At 36.4% G+C, this 24855-nt stretch overlaps 1 protein-coding gene across 1 annotated transcript in view; it reads left to right on the forward strand.

The window, feature by feature from the left end:
* The window catches only part of CSMD3 (CUB and Sushi multiple domains 3), a gene marked incomplete at both ends in the record, with an annotated part of 827299 nt that overhangs the window by 248236 nt on the left and 554208 nt on the right, over positions 1-24855 (forward strand). The window contains one exon of the mRNA XM_084229760.1: positions 5031-5238. Coding sequence (XP_084085886.1) covers positions 5031-5238 — 208 coding nt within the window. The remainder of the gene's footprint in view (positions 1-5030; positions 5239-24855) is intronic.

Here is a 24855-nt window from a genome sequence, read left to right on the forward strand (position 1 = left end):
GTCACTAGTTTTAGGAACCTCTCACTGGTTATGCCAAGGTTTCCAACTTTGGAAAGATCTTGAGGAAGAAGCCACTAGCCTAAGAAATAGCGTTAGAACAAAGGTCCTAAAATTGGAAGGAGTTTTGTTAAATTTAAGAAAATGAAAAATGACCAGTGTAGCTGAGTTTACTTAGTCTTTGGACTAAGATGATTAAGGTCATAGAACACTAGTTTATTCCAAATCTAAGAAATGACTTTAGAGTGTTACAAATAGGAGAGTGTGAGTAATAATAATAATTTTTACTTTAAAACATTAATCTTGATGTCCATATAAATGATATTGTTTAATAAAGATTTATTTACTTATGCAATAACTGGGGTACAGGTCAGAGGTGCGGGAGGGTGAGAGAATTCACCAGAGAGAGCGAGGAACAGAATAGGCAGACAGACCAAAGACACTGCTGAAGGCAGCAGCGGGTGAGACTGGAGAGGTCTGCCATGCCATGTGGGAATCTCCCTGGCCAGCCAGGAATTGAACCTGCACTGCAGAGGCTGTGGACAGCATCACAGTGTGGTGCTCAACCCGCTGCACCACTGGGGAGGCCCTAAAGAATAATTTTTAATGGGGCAAGAGAGCAGGAATGAAGTGGGTACTATTTTGAGCCCATTGAAAAGTGACAGAAGAATTTACATCAAGAAAAATTATAGATTGATACATATTTATGCATATTTGAACTTGATACCATGGTCACTGGCACAAAATGCTCAAACATATAACTACTATTTGTATTTATTATTATTTCTGTCTTCAAATTACTCAATGCTGATGTGGAAAGATTTGAGAACTACACATACTCTAAATTTTATCACTTTAAATTATAATTCTAAGAGAAATAGTGTAGAAAAGATAAGGGGGCTTTGTTCTTTCTTAAAGAATTTGCACTAACATTGGAAATGTAGGATCAAAGAGTCAAGAAACATGCATTAGAATGAGGAAAATATTCTAATTTCTAAGAAATAATTCAAAGTCAACGTAAGAGTCAGTTATATCCTCCAAAGTTATTCTATTCACTATGATATAAAATAGACATTTTGGTTACTCAGTGAGTATCCAGCAAATTTTAAAGCACTGAAAATGCTATGATAGGAAAAATAAACACTGCTTTTGTCCCTAGGAGTCATATTCTTGCTGCTTAAGCAAGACTTATCACCTAGAAAATAAATTAACAGATTTATTAAATTAAAAAAATTATAAGTAAACTGGGTTGATTTTTTATAATTTTAGATATGTTAAACACTTCAAAAGATTAATGAACACAGTCACTAGTTAGTGCTTTGACCTGTGAAGTAGAATAGGGAAAAATATATTTTAAAAATACAAAATTTAAATCCCAAATGGAGAGTTCCTTATGAAAATTAAGAAATATCTACCTAATAAAATGAGTTCACATAGTATGGATTTCCATTGTCTGTATAAGTAATAGTCCATGGTTTATTAATAAACAATCTTTACATCAAAATTGTATAGTTTACCCCATGAAAGATTTATGTTAAGGTTGGTGCACCATCTTGAACTTGTAGTTACTGCCATATGCAGTTATTACTGTGTTATTGAAAGGTTATTACAATATTAATGCTATTGAAAAGTATCTAAATTAAGATCATTTAAGACTATGAAGGTTATTGTAGGGACATTGCTCTTATTCCAAATTTGAGGAAAATTCATCAGAGGGTACAAGCAGGGGAGTTTTGTGGCATGTTCTGATTTCTACTTTTAAAAATACTCTAGATTTTCCTCTAGAAAATAAGTTCTAAAGGGGCAAGAGAGGATATCTGAAGCTGACAGGCTTGATGACAGAGCCCAAGAAAATAAGTGATGTCATAGGGTACTGCAAAATGAGCATTACATTTCAGCTAAATTTATTTCCTTTAAGATTTACACTGGTTACCTCTATACTCCAACTTTATTTATTTATTTATTTATTTATTCATTTATTAAAGATTTATTTATTTATGCATACAAGAGCTGGGGTACAGGCCAGAGATGAGGGGGGTGAGAGGATTCACCAGAGACAGAGCTGGGAGCAGAACAGGCAGATTGAAATATACACACTGCTGAGGGGAGCAGCGGGCGAGACAGGAGAGGTCTGCTGCGCCATGTGGGTTGCTCCCTGGCCTGCGGGGGATCGAACTTGTGCTGCAGAGGCTGCGGGTCTGCTTCATAGTGTGGTGCTTAACCTTTTGCGCCACCAGGGAGGCCCTATACTCCAATTTTAGATGTCATATCTGACCTCCTATAAAGAGCTTGGTGGTGGGTGTGTGTATACACACACACATAAACATATGTATACATATATATATATAAACAACATACATATTTTATAAAGTATCTTACAAAAGAGAGAGAGAGGGAAGTCAAAGCAGGCAGCTGAATGCTTAAATACATTTCTGGAGAAATCAGAGTTTAAGACTTAGTGGAGTTGAGTGGCTAGCTGAAACAGGAATTACATTTTGTGGGCATGGTGTAGATCTGGGACGCAGAGGTCCAAAGAATTTTTTGGTAGGTCCAGACAGTGAGTTGAGTATAAAGGGGAGAGGAAGTCAAGAGAAAGGGGTATTCCATGCTACTTATGGCTTTGTATTAATATAAATATAAATACAGATACTTCTTTGTATTCTATCTTCAATGTGGTCTTCCTAAACAACAATGTGAAAATCCTTTCTTATTATAGCTCCTTACAATATGTAACTATAAGAGTATTTTTTACAATTAAAGAACCCTTTGCCAGCCCATTGCTAGTTAAGTCTTCCTTAGTGTGTTTATGCCAACAGTTGTTTAAAAAAAAAAATATATATATATATATATATATATATTGGAGAGACTCAGAGGTACATTTTCCCGGCTTCTAATATGGAACCAAGAAAAAAAAATTCTATGCATATTTAATTTCAAGGTGTAGTACATTAACCAAAGTGTAGTACATATGTATCATCAGCAGTAATTTTTTTAAAAAGTCTCTTATTACAGAAAAATATATAGATTTTCATAAACTTTGTATCTAATGCATATGGAACCACAATGTAAAGGTTTCTAGCATTCCGATAGGGTCACCAAGTCAAAATGTTGAATATCTAAAGTGTACTAAAATCAAACTTTTAGGTTTTTCATAATTTTGTCAAATACTAATTCTGTAATAGTCTCTAGTAATAAAGACATCAAACAGAAGTACTGAAGAAACATCTCAGTACAAGAATTGGCAAAAGGTTGCTTGAAGATCTAAGCTCCTGTCCTTATGTTCAAGTCAGTCATACTTTTGGGTTTAGGTCATTTTCCTGTAAAATAGGGATTTCCATGGAGTGAGTTGCTCTTCATTCCATGTGTCAGGAGATTGGTGTGGTTTCTCTCTGCTGTGAACCTAGATTGAGGAACTTCAAAGAGACTGTGCAGAGAAATTGATTTATATGCCCTAGAGCTTGGGGGGGGGGGCAAAGTATATTATTATTAAAATCACACTGAAATATTTAAATATCTATTGCAAACCTTGAAGGCTACATTTGACACAAACTGCATTTCACAGACACTGAATAAATGGGGCATATATTCATTTGACCTAATGCAAATTTTTGTGATGGAATTCTGGCCTGTAATTTTGCTAGATCCTGCCTAAGAGTCTCATGAGGAGCATAGCTGGAAAGTTAGAATTATTCCATCATATATCCATGGTATGAGGCAGAACTGTAAGCAGCCAGCTAGAGACATACTCACCCACAAAATAGGGAACTGATTGGGGCACCTTTGATGAATCCATGAAAGGACTCAAGCACAAAACAACCATTTTCTTAAATCATTTGCCAAAGCCTTGGAAATTGGTACCAAATTGATGTAAAACAAATAAGATTCGTGACCCTTGATCCCTTCTGCTTTCACCTCCAAGAGGACTCAGAGAGAGCTAAGTGAGTAGAGGTGGATGAACAGAAATAATGGGAGGTTAAAGAGGAAACAGTTTACTTCTCTTCCTTGCTTTTGGCCCATCTGCCATAAGCCTAAGCCTGGGGTAGCAAAGAAGCTTAACCAAGATGAAATCACTTTCTTTGAAAGTACCCAGGACTGAACATCTAAAAAGATCAATTGAGATTTTTTTTTACATCTTAAATAGACAGATTTATTAGGGAAAGCAGAAAGAAAAAAGAGACATGTGCAGGTGTTGGGGTGCAGGTGTTAGGTATACTCCTCCCCTGCACTTCCCAGGGAGAAGTTCTTCACTTTAGAAACCTCTTCTTGAATGTATCTCCCTGCCCCCATGGTGTTTTGTTTTTGTTTTTTTGTTTTTTTGTTTTTTCCCCTGGAAGAGATCATCTCTCTGACCTGTCCATCTGGTGCTTCTTTTGAAGACTTTTGTTATATAAGTATTATTCATGCCCATTCCAGTTCTACTACTGTGTGGATTAATCCATCTGTTGTGATCATGGGAGGGATAAACACAAGTTCTCCCTGTTCTGTATTTTGGACCACCTCAAGGTTGGGTCATATTTTTTTTCCATTGCATAGCCACAAAAATTTTTTAGTCGCCTTACAAACATGTCACTGACAAGAACCGTTTTATATTTTCTCCTCAGCCATTTCTTTATTTTGTACACAATTATATTAAAATAGGAAAAACAAAGTTCAACCCTCTTATAAACATACACTAAGTGGTAAAGGTGCATAAACTGATTTTTTATAAACCTTAAGAATGATCTTTCTTTTGTTTGGCTCAAAAAACACATGATCAATGAAAAGGAAATCTTGGTTCTCATTATTCTAAGAGCTACTTACTTTCATTTCTGTTTCATCCAATAATTATAAAATCCTCAAGATAGAGTTTATATATACACACATGTGTGCTTAAATTTTTTTCTGACCCTCTCATTTTTTAATCTTTATAAGTATGATGTACACTTGCTATCACAACATCTGTACTTTTATTTTTACCTAAAATGTTAACAATGTTGCTTTAATTGTATCTCTTAATGACTTATAACTGAACATCTTGTCCTTGTTTTTAATAGCTGAAGATGCTTGTGGAGGAACAATGAGAGGATCCAGTGGCATCATATCCAGCCCGAGTTTTCCTAATGAATACCATAACAATGCTGATTGCACTTGGACCATTGTAGCAGAACCTGGGGACACAATTTCACTCATATTTACTGATTTCCAAATGGAAGAAAAATATGATTACTTAGAAATAGAAGGTTCTGAGCCACCTACAATATGGTAAGTAGATAGTTTTTATTAACCTACCCTTGATTTCATTGCCTGAGGCAAACTCAGGATCAAAGAACAGCTGTATGTGGCCTTTAAAATTTGACTATTTAAAATAACTTACAGTTATAGAAATTTATATGGAACAGTGTCAGAGCTGGGGAATATTTTTGAAGATCAGAGTACTGATTAACAGATAAGAATTTTGAAAGCTGGGGCTTTCTATCAGTATTCCCTAAATACTCAATGAAGGGTAATTCTACTTTATCAGATGCTTTATAAGGGAATAAAAGTTGTTTATACTATAATCTATAGTTACGCTTTTTAGCATGCTAGCCAATAATTGGTGATTCCTTTTAAGTTAATTGAGTAGTTTTGGAGGTAAATTGTATTTGTTTTTGTAGTCAGATCTTTTACATACTTTGTTATCTGAATGCAAAAATTAAGTACTATGATCTCAATAAATATAGTGAGTTTCTTTACACAATCTTAAAGAAAGGCATGGTTTTATGAGAGCTGTAGAGTTTTCAGAACATAGTAGTTTTAGGGTATAATATTTCTTAAACTGTTTATGTTATTTTAAAAAATGTGAATCCACAGATAAAATTAAAATGTAAAGTATATTGTGAGACAATAATTGAGTAAAATAAGAATGATAAGGTTATGAGGTGAAGAAATAGGTAAAGAATAGACTACAAAGGGTCATTAAGCAACATTAAATATTTGTTAGGACCAGTAGAATTTTGTTAAAATGTTTTATCAAAAACAATTACACGAAAAGGTTTGAATTTTCAAATGATTATTTTCACTGAAATGTAAAGATTGATTCTAAGTGGGACTTGATTAGTTGTGGGAAAATCTTTTTTTTTTAAAGATTTATTTATTTATTTATACAAGCGCTGGGCACAGTCAGAATGCGGGAGGGTGAGAGAATTCACCAGAGCCAGACTGGGTCACAGAACAGGCAGAGTGATGAAATACACTGCTGAGGGGAGCAGCGGGCACAGCAGGAGAGGTCTGCGCTGCATGTAGGACGCATGTAGGACCCTCGCCAGCAGCCGGGGATTGAACTGGCTCTGCAGAGGCTGTGGGCAGCTTTGCAGCCCAGCTCTCAACCGCTGTGCCACCAGGGGAGGTCCTGTGGGAAAATATTTTAAGAATGATTGTTGTCATTTAAGAAAAAAAATCTTTGTAACTAGGGTTAGGATGTAATTGACGGAGATAATGAAGTAGAGTAAGTTGTAAGATATTTAGGAGGCATAATGAAAATGGCTATCTAAAAGAATGAGAAGAGATACAGTGGCATTCAAATAAAGTATCATTTCTGACTTGGTGAAAGCAGTGGAGATATTTGCTAAGTTAGACAATGTGAGAAAGTCAAGTTTGGAGATTGCTTTAGATATAGTTCTAAGACTAAGGAAGACTATTAAAGGTATGTAATATACAGTTGTATCTGTCTATGTGAAGCAGGAGCTCTGATTAGAAACATAATTGATATGTAGTTGATGCTGATGATAACTGAACTAGTAAGTATCAATAGTATTGACTAGATAGCAGCAGGATGGAATAAGATAACAAGAAGAATTTGGATTAATCTGAGCATCAAAAACATTTAAGTACCAAGCTTAGAAGGATGAGGATGTGGATTCAGAGAGGTAGGAGGAACATAAGGGAATAAAATATCACACAAAAAAAGTAAGATGAGTGTGAATAAGGAAGAGTAGAGAACTTGCTGGGCTGCTGCTGAACGGACACTAGGTAAATTATATATTCCAAAAATGTGTTCATAGTTGTGTAGGCTTTAGCAAATTACCAACTGGTTCTCTCATTAATGCATAACTTATATTTTTACATTTTAAAAGGACAGGTTTATTAGGAAAAGGAGGAAGAAAAAAAGAGGTGCCTGCATAGACAGGCGGGCAAGAGCTTAATGATAAACTTTTAAGACAAGACAAAAATAGGGGCTTCCCCTGGTGTCGCAGCAGTTGAGCGCTTGGCTGCAAAGCTGCCCAAAGCTGCCTGAAGCTGCCCTCAGCCTCTGCAGTACCAGTTTGATCTCTGGCCACTGGCGAGGGTCCCACATGGTGCACAGACCTCTCCTGCCGCGCCCGCTGCTCCCCTCAGCAATGTACTTCATCAGTCTGTCTGTTTTGCTCCCCTTTCTGGCTCTGGTGAATTCTCTCACTCTCCTGAACTTCTGACTGTACCAAGTGCTTGTATAAATAAATAAATAGATAGATAAATAAATAAATAGATAAATAAACAAATCTTTTTTTTAAAAAAAGACAAGACAAAAATAATGCTCTTAGACCTACTATGTTTTGTTTGCATTTTTTTCTACCTTCAAGTACTCAATACTTAGTTATTTAATTTTTACCTTTTCTATGCCAATTTCATGCAGGAACACAATGAAACCCATCAAAATCCTGGTTTAAAATGTTGAAATTTTCAAAAAATTTTGTTTCAAAATGGCTTATTCTCCACTGATACTTATTGGAGTTACAATAATGTAGGCGATGATACTTTGAATTTCCAATAATTATATCTGTTGTCACACAGTTGATTCCATAAAAATGACTTTTTTTAATTTAACAACATATTTGAAAAATACATATAACAAAGGAAAATAGAAAATGATACTTTATAGCGTCCTTTTCATTTCTTCCTAGTGAACTCTAGAAGCCAATTCTAACACATTTAATCCAGTGATCGTAAAATCCCCCCTTTATAAGTTCATATAGTCACTTCCTATTTTCAGATTGATATTCTTAGTAATGATTTGTATGTCCCTATCTACAAATATATATGTGTGTGTCTCTAAGTTTCTAGAGCAATATAGCTTGTCCGGTAATAGCATCAGATCCACAAATTGCTTTTCTCATCATTTTCTCCTTAAATGACAAAGAGCCGCTTATTTCCCTTTAACTCAGAGACAAAATTGCAACTAAGAAATTCATTGCTTAACTATATTTTTTTAATTAGTGTTACATACAGTAAATTTTAGGTAGACTTGTCAAAATACTAGTTATATAATAAAACATCAACAATATCATTTGACACTTTTCTAGAAAATTATACAAATGTTTAATTCTATAAATGCCAATTTAAAGATACCTAGTGTCAGAAAATTAGTAATACCATATATAATACTTAAACACTATAAACAACATTCATTTAATGGTATTAGTTATATAATTGATTTATAAAATGATCTATGAATAACTGAAATAAAACTTTAGATCTAATCCTGGCCCTTTAGTACATTAAATTCTTTATTGTTCTCATACCATTTTAAAGATCTGGTTGAAAAAATGAGATATTTTATTTCAGGTAGCATTAGTTTGTTTTTTTCTTATTTGTATGCATATCTTATTAGTATGATATAAGATTTTCAATTCATAATAGATTTCAAAAGAAAAGTGTAAATAGAGGGGACATTCACATTCTTTTGATTAAAATTACAAATGATTGTTTTGACTTCAGTCCCTCATTGAGGGCTTGGGAAATTGCCACTAGTTATTATAATTCATTGTTATAATTCCTGAAGTTCAGACAATGAAACAAGACTTACTGTATCGTGTGTTTAACTTGCACATAAATAAATAAGCCAGGCCAACAATTGTGCTGCACAAAGAATATTAACAGCTAGCCAATGCCTCTCTAATAAGCTGTATATACTAGATCATTAAACTCTTGTTTATTGAATGACAACATTATGTGATCTAACAGGAATGCAGGGGAGCCACTGAGTTATTACTGGATGATAATACTTTATGAGAATTGATGAATTTGAGCTGATTCCATTGCAGTGGAATGATAAGTAACATAAGATAATGAAACCTGAGTTCCAGTTTCGGTTTTGACTCTGTTGATAGATGAAAATGAGTAAAGTATGTCATCTCCTGTATGTCAGTTTCCTCATCTGTGACATCCAAGGCTTCTCTCAGCTCTAACATCACATGGCCTCCTCTGCTTCGGTGCTATTGCAAGGGCAAGGGACTGGAAAGTAACTTCATATTGCCTCATTTGTAAAGCATTGGATGCAGATTTGAATTAGATTCTCTCTATATTATTTCCAAACTTAATCTGCTTGAGATTTCATTAGAGTTCCATTCATTTAACAATTTTTCAGCAAATACTTTTTGGGAACTTAAATGGGTGACATTGTTCTGAATGCATCAGTGACCAAAATGACAGAAGTTTGCTCATGCAGAACATATGCTCTGTCAGGAGAGAAAGACAATAAACAGTGATCAATATAATTAAATAACACACTCTGTCTAGAAATTGATAAAAAAAAAAAAAGATGGAGTAGGTTGAGTGAGGTTAGGAGAGCAGGATCTGGAGTGATGAAAATATAGATTGACTAATTGAGAAGTTGAGATTTGAGCAAAGTCCTTAAAGAAGTTGATTAAAAATGAAATTATATCAGGGATGATCATCCCAGGTAGAAATGACATCTAGAGCAAAGTATATAAGCCAGATTAGGTCTTATTTTTTAAAGGAACACAATCATTATATGACCATGATCACCACTAGGAGTGACTGTGGTTGAAAGTAATATAGGGAAAAGGATTAAGGAACCTGATTTAAGACCAATATGTAGCCATTGGAATAGATGGAATGTGGTCATTTAGGGGTTTTGAGCACAGTACGGACGTGATCATACTTACTTTTAAAAGAATGACTCCGGCTGCTATGTGGGAAAGCTATCAGAAGGAACCATAGAAAAACTAACATTATTTGCAGTAGTCTAGACATTAGTGAGAATTGTTAGGATGAGGAAATAGCAGTGAAGGTAATAAAAAGCTGTTAGATATAGTTACTAAATTCTCTAAATGATGATAGATGAATTTGGAGAAAGAAAAGAGAAAGGTGAGGTTAGCCTTAAGGCTTTGGAACTGAAAAACAGGAGTTATGGTGTTTATTAACTAATATTGGAAAAGTTATTAAAGAAACATTTTTGGAAAAGTGAGATGAAGCTTAATTTGGACTTGTTAAATTTGAGATGGCTAATAGATGCTCAAGTGAATATTTTAAGGAGGTAGGTAGTTGGACATACAAGTCTTAGTTCAAAATAAAAGGTGTGGATAGATATCTAAATTTGGAAGTCATGATCTGGAAGTGATTATTTAGTAAAATAAGATAAACAGAATAGGGCCTCCCCCCCGGCACAGCGGGCTGAGCACAGCGCTCTGAGACTGTCTATAGCCTCGGCAGCGCGGGTTCCATTCCTGGCCGGTCAGGGAGATTCCACATGGCGTAGCAGCCCTCTCCTGTTGTGCAAGCTGCTCCCCTCAGCAGTGTATTTCAGGCAGTCTGCCTGTTCTGCTCCCCGCTCTGTCTCTGGTGAATCCTCTCACCCTCCTGCACCTCTGACCTGTATACCAGCTCTTGTATAAAAATACATAAATCTTAAAAAAAAAAAGGAAAAAAAAAGATGAACAGAATAAGAATAAGAATAAAAGAGATAAAAATACTTAGTTTGCCCATTTAACACCTGTCCTCCTTCACTTCTGCTAACCACCAAAATAGGAGTTTATGTTTTGTTTTGTTTTTGCACTTGGTTTGTTTCTTTGTATTCCATGTATTAGTGAAATCATAATATTTATGCAAATAATTAGAAATATATATATAGACATACATGATTCTAATAATGTTTTAGGTTTTAATTTGCCTTTGTCATTGTTTTTAATAGAATTGTCATTTAACTTTTTTTAAGTTTATTTTATTTGTTTATAGATACAAGAGCTGGTGTATAGGCCAGATGTGCTGGGGGAGGAGAGTGAGAAGATTCACTAGAAACAGAGTGGGGAGCAGAACAGATGGATTGACTGAAATACACTGCTCAGGGGAACAGTGGGTAAGACAGGAGAGGTCTGGTGTGCCAAATATGTTAGCTCCCTGGCCAGGGATAGAACTCATATTGCAGTGGATGCCTATCGCTTCATAGTGCTGAAACTTAACCCCTTGCAACACCAGGGAGGCCCACCATTTAGCTTCTTTATCCCAAGTTTGTCAGCTTCTATAATCACTTGAATGATAAATTCTTAAACTTCATGACTTTCACCTTTTGGAATTATTCTCTACTTCTATAAGAATTGATTGATGGAACGTGATAGAATGGGGTGTTACTAGGAATAATTTGAGCACTAGTTGGCTACCAAGAAGCTTTTCAAAATGAGAAAATAAATATTGACAATCATAGCAAAAATGAGTTTATCTCTTTAGAGCTAACATTAATGAAGTTCACACGACAGGATAGAATTAGATATTTTAATGCACATTATCATTTTTGATCTAACCCTTGCTTCTCATGTGCCAGTTATACTGGCTTTTCTTTAGTTTCTTTAAAAAATGATGTAATTAATATCTTTGCTTATATTAGTTTATCTTCCTGATAAACTCTCCCCATATTTACATGACATGTATTTATTCCCTATTCTAATCACAAACTATAAATCACTTCCCCTGCTTTGTCTTCCTAAATATTTAAAATAGGTAAATTTTCCAGATACAAAGCCACATTATCATCTACATCCTTCAGTATTCATTGAATTTGCCAATTACTTGTTCCTTGAATTCTGTATTCCTTGAATTCTGTAAACTCCATGAAGATAGGTATCATGGTTATTTAACTTAATTTTAGGGCCTGTCCATAGCACATAATATGCTTCATGTCTGTTGCATGAATGACTGAATACATGAATGAACAAATGATATTTGGTGGTTGTATGTGCCAGAAAATTTGTGTCATCCTGACATACAAACTCACTGCAAGCAGATGTTCACATTAAGTCGTATTCTAATTAGAGGTTGGCTTGGTTTTCATATAATTAGAAAAGACAGTTATTAGAGTTTACATTTCTAAAGTTCATTAGGTAAATTTGATAATTTCTGGAGTGCCATACATCATACAGGGATAAAATTGATCAGGTCCATGGGTGGGTGAGCTGCTCCATTGAGCTGAATTCTAGACTTCTATACATTCCATTCCTAGACTGTGTAAACTGTTATTTAACTACATATTAGGCTTTTGATTCCCAAATTTGATATTCCATCCCTGCCTTGTTAAGGTATTTTGTAGTTATTCTTGAAGTTTGATTAATTTGGAGCTTTTCATGCACATACATACATACCTTCACTTGCCTAAGAAAATTAATCTAGTGGAAGCTATATTAACCCATACTGTGTGCTAGCTAAAAATGTACTCATTCAACAAATATGCCAGATTTTTTCCTGAGGAATAGATTTATATTGCTTAGCAAAACATTCATGGTTTTTATTCTCATGGAACTTATATTCTATTCCATTGTCCCTTTACCTCATGGCATTGAAAGCTACTAAACCAATAAAAATATGTAGCCATTTATTTTTTTTTAAAGATTTATTTATTCATGAATACAAGAACCAGGTACAGGCAGATGTGCAGGAGGGTGAGAGTATTCACCAGAGACATAGTGGGTGACTGAACAGGCAGAATGACTGAAATACACTCCTGAAGGGAGCAGCGGACAGGAGAGGTCTGCTGCGCCATGTGGGTATCCCCCTGGTTGGCTGGGATTGAACCCATGCCGGAGAAACCTCGGAGGCCTCGGACAGCTTCACAGAGCTGCACTCAACTGCCTGAGTCACCAGGGAGTCCAGGCATTTATGTTTTAAGACTTGTGTATAATGTCCATTTGATTTTGTGTCTCAAATAATTATTGTCATTACTTAGTATTTTTCATGGTCTTGATGAAGAAACTCACTGATATGTTATTTAAAAGTGACCCATTAAAACAACTGAAAAACATGTCATCCTAATTATATCGTATCCATGCATTATCCATTTTGTTACTTTTTCTGAAGCATGTTACTTTTTTCACAATTAGGCTGCCATCTTCCTTTCCACCACCAATTTAATTATTCTTTGTGTACACAACATTATGTTTTGAAAATGTTATTCTACTATGTCTTGTAATATAAAGGAATAAAGTTCAACATTCTAAATAAAATATAACAGAAAATTTAGACTTTCAAATAAGCAGTGTTAGTATAGCAATTACTCCTGATAGCAGCCTCTGAAGTTCTCCCTGAGTCGGATTGTGAAAGACAGGTTTCTGAAAGCTCAGTTCCATTTGTGTTGTCTGTCCCTGCTATTACACAAAACATCATTACCAATTAATAGCTATTACATCTAAGATATTTTTCTAGACGTTAATAGTATCATTAAAAAAGGAAATAATAATAAGAGTAAGCAACCTAGTTTTGTATTTTATATTATATACTTGGAAATATTCTATAGAAGTCCCAAATACAAGGCACAAGGTAGAAGTATTAATGCAGACATATTTAAATTGTTTTGTCTTGGAAAATTCCACAGAAATTGTAGGACTGGAGCTGGATACTGAAGGGTAGTAGTCATTTTGCCAGTTCCCTTAAATTTCTGCCCATGCTATTTCTATCATGCCAAACTTATACTCCTTTTCTCACTGTTAGTAGGTAGTATTATGTTCTCCCCTCCCCACCAACATATGTTCCTTTACCTGTGAAAGTGACCTTGTTTGGAAATAGGGTCTTTGCATATAGGATCATTCAAGATGAGGTCAGATTAGATTAATGTGAGCTCTGTAAGACTGTTATGCAAATAAGAAGAGCAAAATTTGGACACAGAAAGAAGGATGTCAATTAATGAAGCACGAACTAGAATGATATATTTACAAGTCAAGGTGACAAGATTCAAAAACTAGAAAGTGGCAAGGATGGATTCTTCACTAAATTCTACCAAGTATATAGTCCTGTTGAAAATTGATTTTTTAAAAAGATTTATTATTTATGCATACAAGAGCTGGTGTACAGGCCAGAGGTGTGGGGTGTGAGAGGATTCACCAGAGGCAGAGTAGGGAACAGAACAGGCAGATTGACCGAAGTGCGCTGCTGCGTGGAGCAGGGGGCAAGACAGGAGAGGTCTGCTGTGCCATGTGGGTTGCTCCCTGGCTGGCTGGGAATCGAACTTGTGCAGCAGTGGCTGTGAATTTCTTCATAGGTTGTGTCTTGACCCTTCTTGCACTACCAGGGAGGCCCTGAAAATTGATTTTTAACTTCTAGTTAAAACTGTGAGATGATAAAAATCATTTTTTTAAGATTTATTTATTTATGCATACAAGAGCTGGGGTACAGGCCAGAGATGCATGGTGGGGGTGAAAGGATTCACCTGAGACAGAATAGGGGACAGAACAGTCAGACTGGCTGAAATACACTGCTGAGAGGAGCAGCGGGTGAGACAGAGAGGTCTGCCTCGCCATGTGGATTGCTCCCTGGCCAGCTGGGGATTAAACTTCCTTTGCAGAGGCTGAGGACTACTTCATAGTATGGTGCTCAACCCCTTGTGCCACCAGGGAGGCCACTAAAAATCATTTTTTAAAAAGATTTATTTATACAAGAGCTGGGGTACAGGCCAGAGGTGCTGGAGGGTGAGAGAATTCACCAGAGACAGAGCAGGGAGCAGAACAGGCAGAAGGACTGAAATACACTGCTGAGGGGAGCAACAGACGGGGCAGCAGTGGTCTGTTGCACCATGTGGGAATTTCCCTGGCTGGCAGGAATCAAACCGGTGCTACAGAGGCTGTGGACAGCTTCACAGCGCTGCACTCAATCCACTGTGCCTCCAGGGAGGCTCTAATATATATATATATATTTTTAAGCCACCTAATTTGTGGTAATGAACAGTAATTAGTTTGACTTGTAGATCATATTTAAAGGGGAAGTAAGCTTTTTCAGATGGCATACAAAGTATAAATAACACCAATATAAAATAAACATGTTTTTAAATATTATTTCAAATAAACATGAATCTGCAGCTAGCCAAAATAAAGAGTAAGCCTATTAAATACTTTCAAAGGGGAGTTAAAAGGAAAAATAACCCACAAAGAAATTAATAAATACTCTTATAATAACATTTTTGTTGTTATTTATGTTGCCATACTAGTTACATAAGATCAATTTTGGAGAAATAAAATTTAGGTTTGTCATTTCTAACAACAGAAAATTAGAAGGTAAGTTTCCACAAATAATGATATTAGGGCCTCCCTGGTAGCACAGACACTTGAGCGCAGCTCTGTGAAGCTGTCTGCAGCCTCTGCAGCCCAGGTTTAATCCTGGCCAGCCAGGGAGCAACCCACATGGCGAGGCAGACCTCTCCTGTCTCAGCCGCTGCTCCCCTCAACAGTGCCTTTCAGTCAGTCTGCCTGTTGTGTTACCTGCTCTGTCTCTGGTGAATCCTCTCACCCTCCCACACATCTGCCTGTACCCTTGTTCTTGTGTACATGAATAAACAAACAAACAAACAAACAAACAAACAAAAAACTTTGGGGAAAAAATAAAGAAAAGGCAATCTGTTTAAAAAAAGAAATAATGATATAGGTGAAATTAAAGATAGCTAGACAGAGAGATATGGTGATGGGTTTTTGTTCTGATAATTCTCACTTAATTGGAGCTGAAGAAAATACAAATTTAGTTTGGCTAGAAACTGTACCTAAGGAGATAATTCTGTAAACCTGATGGAAAATGTGCTTCCCCCCTCCCCCCACCACCAGTTCCCTTTAAAATGAAAGTATTCACTATATATTCCCTATTCTCCAGATCCACCAACTAGGACTCTGCTGGTGATACAATATACAACTCCACTGAACTCCAGTTGCATCATAATTTATGGAAATAGCACGCCTGAGTGCTGTACAGTTCATAGCCTGTGTGATTATAAATGCTGTCTTGCCTCTGTTTTGAATGCAGTTTGTTGTTTCAGCTCTGAATTTGCCAAGATGGTTTTCCTCTGACCAGGCTGCATTCATGTAAATGAAAAGCTCCTTTAACTCTTATTTTTGATGAGTCAAGGAAAATCTTTCCTAATTTCACACTCTGCCCCCCCTTATTTTTATTCCAGATTTTACTTATAGAAACAAAGACATCATCTTTTGCAGGATTGTTGATCACTTTCATGTCAAAATGCATTAATTTTAAAATTCAGCCTCAAATATTAGTCATGTCTGGTGTCTGTTATGTCCATTCCAACTAGTTATTAAACAGCCTGTCTTGCATCCCTGGCCATTTTGCTCATATCTTTCATTTCTTCGTGTTCCCAGTAACATTACATTACCCACTTTCCTCTTGCCTTTGTTGTGTTTTGAGGTCATTTTCTAACTATTCTTTCTCACTCTGCTATCCCACCTTTTTGTCATTAATGTTAGGTTGTCATTCTGCACATATTAACTACAATTAAGTAATTAAGTTAACACATATTAACTCACTATTGCCATCAGGATTAACTCAAACCCTTAGATTGGCAGAAAAAAAAGTCTATAACCTGTACCACTTTCTACTTAAGAGATTTTAATTGTTAGTATCAGATCATTTTGTTTGTATCAAAATTATATGCTTTTTTCTTTTTTTTAAACTTTTTAAAAAAATATTTATTTATGCCTACAAGAACTGGGATACAGGCCAGGTGTGGGTGGTGAGAGGATTCACCAGAGACAGAGTGGAGAACAGAACAGGCAGATTGACTGAAATATACTGCTGAGGGGAGCAGTGGGTGAGTCAGGAGAGTTCTGTTGCACCATGTGGGTATCTCCCTGACCAGGGATCGAACTTGTGCTGCAGTGGCTGCAGATAGCTTCATAGGTCGTGTCTTCCTACAATAACTGTCTTTTTTTTTTTTTTCAGACCAATTCTGTCCTTATTTTAATTCTTACTTTTTTTTTTACTTTATTTATTTATTTAATTAAATTATTTATTTATTTATACAAGCACTGGGTACAGTCAGAAGCGCGGGAGGGTGAGAGAATTCACCAGAGCCAGAGCGGGGAGCAGAGCAGGCAGAAGAACCAAGTACACTGCTAAGGGGAGCAGCGGGTTGCAGGAGAGGTCTGTGCGCTGTGTGGGACCCTCCTCAGGTGGCCGGGAAGCAGCTGGGGATCAAACTGGCGCTGCAGAGGCCGCGGGCAGCTTCGCAACCCAGCGCTCAACCACTGTGCCACCGGGGAGGCCCCTTATTTTAATTCTTGAATGTTAGCATTCTTCAATTGAAAGTATGTCTTATAGCCTTTGATATATACTTTGCTAGCATAACGCTTTTACTATAACAGTTTTTCTTAATTTGTTTATGGGTTATTTTTACTTTTAGTCCTCTTTTTGAAGGTATTTAAATGTTCATTTTTATTTTGGTATAACTATGGATTCACATTTAGTGTAGTTTAAAGAAACAACAAAGGTTGTGTACGCTTTTACCCAGTTGCCTTATTGGTAGCTCCCTACCCGATTATTAGCACAGTTGCACAAGCAGAAAATTCTACCAGAAATTCATCAAACTTGGTAAGATTTTACCAGTTTTAATGCATGTGTGTGTGTGTGTGTTTATGGCTCAGTTGAATTTAGTTCTGTTATTTGATCACATTTATAAACTCATGTGACCACCATTACAGTCAAGATACAGAAAATTGCCATCAGAGTAATTTCTCCTACCATACTTTTATGACCCTAGCTGTGTCTCTTCTCCTCTCCCTATTATTTGACAGATATCTCCATTGCTAATACTTTGTCACTTCAAACATTCTATAATAGGTTTATCAAACCATCCTTTGATAAATAATATAAATTGCTAATCAGATGATTTAAACTTTGATATTTTTGTGCTTCTGATGGTATTAGAATTGTAAATTGTCTCCGTGGACTTCCCCATTTAGTAAGGACATTGACTACATTATTAACACCACATGTTATAATTCTGTTTCCACCCTTTTATTTGGACTCCACCATTAATCTTGTGACTAGAGATTCATTTTAGTGAGATAGTTGCTCAACTTTTATTTATAAATATTACAGTAAGGAAGCTCATTTAAAAATATTTTTAAGAACGTGTTAGCTACAACATTAATTTGTTGTGTAAGTTTTGGCGTAAGAGTCAGTCTTTCTGGGCTTTACATTTCTGACAGTATTTCTTGTCTAGGAGATTTACTCAAAATAAGGCTTATATTTTATGGTTTTAAACTGTCTCCAATTAAATAACTTTTAATGTTGCTCTTATGACATTATGGCATTGTCTTGTATTTTTAGTTTGCTATTTAAACTAATCCAGAATATATATTATAGAGGATTAGACCCATCCTATAATCAGTTCACAAATTTGCCCTTGAAAATGTCAGCAAAGGAAATATCATGGATAACTTTAATGAGTAGGCATCAATTTCAAAGTTGTGTCTGAGAATTCTCAATCTAGCTCTCTACATGGATAATTTACTCTAATTGAATACCTTTATTTCTGTGTTCTTCTTGTCATTTGCTTCATGTATGGAGATACATACCATATACAGCTGTAAACATATATGCACCCACAGATAATGAGTTCCATACATTTATAGAATAATATTTTCCATTGTGTTATTTTCCTTGAACTCCTTAAAATATCAAAGCTGGATCCTAGTAAAAATTTTCCATAGGAATAAAATATTTGTAGCTATTAGGAGAAATTTTGTCAGATTGGTTCACTTTTTAAAATTTTCAAAATATAATTTTAATGAATTAAAACTGATTTGCAGCATTGTATATGTTTTAGAAGTATATGATCTCCCTGTTCAGGTGTTGTTAACACATTATACCCTCCAAGACAACAACACCAAGACAACAACAGTCCTTTACCATGGTCCATTGTGTCCCCTTCCCTTCTGGTAGCCTCAGTTCTACAGTCAAGTTTCTATGGTTTGTCATTGGTTTGACCTTATCTGACCTTTGGTTTTGTTTTTGTGTATTCTACATGTAAGTGACACTATATGGTATTTGTCTATCTACTTCTGACTTATTTCACTTAGCATAACTCCCTACAGCTCTATCCTTGTAGTTGTATAAGTCAAGAGTTTATCTTTTTTTGTAGCTGAGTAGTATTCCATTATGTATATATATCACATCATCCTAATCCACTCATTTGTCTTTGGGTACTTAGGTTATTTCCATAGCTTGTCAGTTGTAAATAGTGCTACTATGAAAATAGAAGTGCATATATATACTTCAAAGTAGTGTTTTTGTACTTTGGGTTGATACCTAGGAGTGGAATTGCTGGATCATATGGTAGATCCATTTGTAATATTTTGTGAAAGCTCCATACTGTTTTCCATGGTCCTGGAACAGTCTACTTACTATTTCTTTCATAAAATATCAGACTTTACAAACTTTCATTTACGATCTCATCAGTATTCCCCAGTGTTACTAACATTAAGTGGTATGTTTATTTAATAAAATTGTCTGTGACTTTTGCTTAGAGACAATGCTTGATACAGCAGTTATTCACCCACACTTTGATCATTTCAGCTATAAAAATGTAGGCCATTATGAAAAGCAAAATTTTTATGATATAAAAAGAAGAATATATTTAAAAGCACTACTTTAGGGCCTCCCCGGTGGCGTAGCGGTTGAGCGCTGGGTTGCGAAGCTGCCCGCGGCCTCTGCGGCGCCGGTTTGATCCCCGGCTGCTCCCCGGCCACCGGAGGAGGGTCCCACATGGCGCACAGACCTCTCCTGCCGCCCGCTGCTCCCCTCAGCAGTGTACTTTGGTCCTTCTGCCTGCTCTGCTCCCCGCTCTGGCTCTGGTGAATTCTCTCACCCTCCCGCGCTTCTGACTGTACCCAGTGCTTGTATAAATAAATAAATAAATCTTAAAAAAAAATAAAAAAAAAAATAAAAGCACTACTTTAAGGGGAGGCCCTTAACACAATATTCAAAATTGCTAGTTAGCATTAAACAATATTTTTTTTTTTATTCTTCTTAGAGTAAATGACATTTCTAATATTCTATTGTCTATGAAGGCATAATCTATAGAAAATCATTCATGTTTTATAATGGACTTTTCTGGAGAGATCAGAAATATATAGTGGCTTATTTTGATTATGTTTGTAACTCAAGAAACAGAGTTATGCAATAATTTTCATGGGTTATAGGGAAACTCCATGGCCAGAAAACAAAATAAACAAAGCCTCAAGGAGTATCACAAAGGTAGTAAACACATGACCTTAGCCCCCTTAAGTCATATCAGTCTACCAAGTGTTATAACTAACTATTGCATATAAAATTACAGAATGCATAATGCCATTTATTTAGCCTCTGATTGGAGCATGCAAAATTGTATTCTAATTTCTAGTTATCTAGCTTTCTGCAAATGACACAGTATTAAAAGCTTGGCGGAAAGGTCTGCCTTAAGGTTATACATCCCATAGCACTTGCTAATATTCAGTTTCCAAATTGAAATAACTTAATTATATTCTCCAAGGATCCATTTTCAGAGTAGGTGCAGCTGTTGCATTTTCTTTTATAGAAAGACAATTATAATTACCAGCAACTTGCTTAAAAAGATGGGATTAATAATGCATTACAATTTTAGAGAAACAGATTAGTGTTAGTTCGTGTAGGAAAAAAGAGATTGGTGATGATAGACCAATAGAAAACAATGTGTTCTCTGTGTGTGTGTGCATGTGTGTGCACTTTTTTCACATTTTGCAGAGAGTGCTTGTAACATAATCTATTAATAAATTCATTTTTTAAGGAAAGAGTTATCTAGTGTTTACTACATTATCAGGTACTATATAGAATATAGAGTAAAAAACAGGTATACTATTTAGCAAGATGTTTGGCAAGCAGATCATCTGTCAAATTTAAAATTGTTAGTGAATTATGAAGAAAGCATATGTGGAGCAATATAGTAGAAAGAGACTGGCTTTACCATTAAAGGGAACTTTATTGGGGGAGTAATTTTGTTATAGGACAGGGAGAGGGGTAGCCCAAACCCCGCAAACCTGTCTATTCTAAGTGGGTTCTGCCATCCGCCGCATCAACACAAAACATAGGAGACTTTAATGGGAAGGAACTTTAATAAAACTAGGAAACAATACAGGTAAGGCAAAGAGTCTAGTTTCTAAGTGAAGCACCCAAAGTTACCCGTCCCCTCGTGGGTAAAACTCCATCCATATGGGATCGGCCCAGAGCAAGGCCCCAAAGCCTGCCACAAGTCTAAAGCATCTTCCAGTGGGGACCCACAGAAAAGAGTCAGAAACAACCAGACAAGCCCGGAAGGAAAAGAGCAAAATCAACATCAAGATAAAAGCTGCCATGGTCACCTCTCCACGGGTCTCACCCACATCTGTGTCACCCAGTCCACGACCAAAAGACAAGCACAGTTTCTTTACGTGTCTCTAGGCTCCATGCGCCTCCTCCAGGTCTCCTGGCTCCATCCTGCTTCCTTCCTCAGTCTCTTCTTCAGCTTCTCCTCTTCCTGCTCAGCTCCACCCTCCCTTGGGTGGGGCAGGGAACCTCCCCCTTTCCTGGGGACCACCCTGTTACAATCCCCCCTTTTAATTTTTATTCCACCATATCTATGGTGGCACAGATCTCATGGTGTAATCTTAGGAGACAGTCTTTTTTTCAGGGTTACAATGTGTGTAAGAGAAGCAACAATTAGTCAGCAGCATTGTCCATGAATGTCCAGTATGACAGTTTCATTACTTAAAAGTAGTCCATTATCCAAGCCAAAAGAAAAAAAAAAATATGGAGCATTGGCTAAAACAAGATAGCAAATATATCAAAATCACAGGGAAAAAATGTTAAAATGGTTCAACTGATGTAAAACACAAATTTTCTCCACCTTGATCCCAAACTTTTAACAGCATAGCAAAAGTTTGCAAACTGAATCTACTTTTAAACCATTTTTCCTATTTTTGCATAAAATCACAGGGCAGAAATAACTAACAGCAATTTTTAGCTGGCTTTGTTGAAATACTCCATACAGGATCAGAGCGAACCGGTGGCATCCAGTCGATGTAGGCTTCAGGTATAAAGTTGGTCTCATCAGACTCCACCTGGGCTTTCCTCTTCTCGAGGGTACCAGGGCATTTTCGTTGGCCGGGTTGTCCAGTCCTGCCAATGGAGGCAAGCTTCCTCACCTTCTTTGGAGGTCTCTGGAACCCTACGAACAAGGCAAACAGGTTCTCCTCTTCTTGGTTCAGCTCTTTTTCAACTTTCTGGAAGAACTCCACACAAAGCCACACAATCAAACTCACGTCCAATTTTTGTTAAAACAGACAAAATCCCTATGGAAGTTATGCAAAAACAGACTAAGATAAGTAGCAAAATTACTACCACTATTTGTATGCCGTGTTGGTATCAAGGGGAGAGAAAATGTGACAAGTTAGCTTTGCTGGAAAAAAAATTGCAACCTTTCTGCAGATCCTGGTTACTCAAAACAAAACAAAACAAAACAAAAACTTTGTGGATTCAGGACAGAATGCATAAAAAAAAATTACCAGTATTATGTCAAAGAAACCTTAGTAAATGTCAGGTGTGTTTCCAGGTCTATTCAGTCCTTTGTAGGAAAGTTTTTACTCTCAACATTTCCATCAATAGGAATCTGTTGAGACCTTTTCTCCCTATATTTTCAGAAACAATTCCTGTAGATATGAAACAATTGAATTATACAATATTACAAGGTGACAATCATCATTGACAATTTACATACATACCAGATACTGAGAGGTTTTTTTTTTATACACGTTATAGAGAAACACTGTTAACATTTTGTACATACCAAAGTTTTACCATTTTCCCAAGTGACAATGCTTCCCTTCCAGTTTTACTTCATTAGGTAAAAGCCAAATAGAACAAATTCATGTAATGCCTTTCCAGGAGGAAAAGGAGAAACTTCGTGGAGTGTCTCAGGAGCTCTACTGAGGTTCCACAAAATTTCCTTGCATCAGTCAAATGACAGGCTACCAAATTTGTACTTGAATTTAGATTTCTGGGAAGCTTTGCCATAAATATCAGAAAATTAGCAGAAACAACAATATTCAATCTCTATGAAGGCACCGGCTTAGTTCAGTAGCACAATGTTGACAATCAAACCATAACTTTTTGTTTTTCTCATAAGTGGAGACTCTCTTTTTTCAATGTCCATGGGCACCATGTATACCAATTCGTCAATCACTGGAGGTCAAGACAGTTAGACACAAGGACATACAGACATACAACATATAGACAAAGACAGTTTTTTTTTTTTTTAGTTATGCCACGTAGAATATGTTATGTAACTGCAGTTTTACTCCATAGGCTCAGAAAAAAAATGTCAAAGTCCAAAAAAAATGTGGAGTGTTGCTGGCAGAAAAATTTCCAGTTGTCATCCTACAAACCTAAGACTTTGGAAATAGGAAGGAAAAGTTTTATTAATCACAAGGGTTATACGACCTTGTTTATCACCTTAGGGTTTTCAGTGTTGAAGACTTTTTATTAGAAGTCAATCCTGGGGTATTCTGTACAGCAACTGAAAGAATAAAAGTAACAGTTAACTTTTAAGCAAAAGGAGTCATCTCTTGTTAGCCACCAAGCAGGCATTCCTTGGGTTTCCTGGAATAGAACCTGAAAAAGCAAAACCAAAATATCAGTAATTAACTTTCAATTAAAAGGAGTCATCTCCTTACTTCTGTTAGCCACTCTGGGACAGAAGCTGAAAGAGCAGATTAAACATCTAAGCACAGATTACCCCTCCCCCACACTAGGGAGGGACAACAACAACACAGGTATGAAAACCTGGTACAGTTATATGATGCACCCTAAAGAGTGCTTTCCATAACAGACCTTCCTCAGTAGGAAGCAGAAACTTAGAATCTTGTCTTACACCAGCAATTGAACAAATCCAGTATTCAAAATGGCAAACATGCCCAAAACAAATTGTGTAGACAAAATTCACAGCAGCAAATCCTTTCAGACTCAGACAAAATCTTGTTAATTTTTCTGATCCAGACTTTGCAAAAATTCAAGTTATCTCCAAGAATCCATCAAGGATACCAGTGATTACCAGTTACTGCTTAAGGCTACTCTTTCCTTAACACCCAGGCATACATTTGCTAATTAACCACTGCTCCACAGTTGGCTTGCAAAACCCCTCAGGCAAGAGAGCAGGAAGTAGCCAAAGACAAAGCTACATACCACTGAAGAACCATTATTGCCTTTAGAAATGCTAATGAGACAGCAGAGATTACAAAAAGAAAGAAAAAAAGTTCCAAAGTCCTAGCAACAAGAAACTGAATTTTACAAGAACCCGCCAAGTGCCCTCAGACGCCATCTTTTATCTGGCCACATGGTCCAATGTACTGCCTAATCTTTTGAGTAAAACTGGTGCAGAACAATTTCCACAAATTAAAATCTCTTAGCAAGTCACTACAAACAAATTACACACAGACACACAGATCATCACAAAGCTTCACACACAGTTTTTCAACAGCAAATCGACATATGAAACAAACACACTAGAGAAACCAAAAATCACATTTGCGCTTATGGTAGCCAGTGCCATAGGGAAGCCCAATTTCCCCATGGGGCTGACTAACCACGGATGGCTCTATCCTAAATCACGTTGGGCGCCAAATCTGTTATAGGACAGGGAGAGGGGTAGCCCAAACCCCGCAAACCTGTCTATTCTAAGTGGGTTCTGCCATCTGCCGCATCAACACAAAACATAGGAGACTTTAATGGGAAGGAACTTTAATAAAACTAGGAAACAATACAGGTAAGGCAAAGAGTCTAGTTTCTAAGTGAAGCACCCAAAGTTACCCGTCCCCT

Source organism: Talpa europaea (genome assembly GCF_964194135.1).
Source record: "Talpa europaea genome assembly, chromosome: 3".
Lineage (NCBI taxonomy): Eukaryota > Metazoa > Chordata > Mammalia > Eulipotyphla > Talpidae > Talpa > Talpa europaea.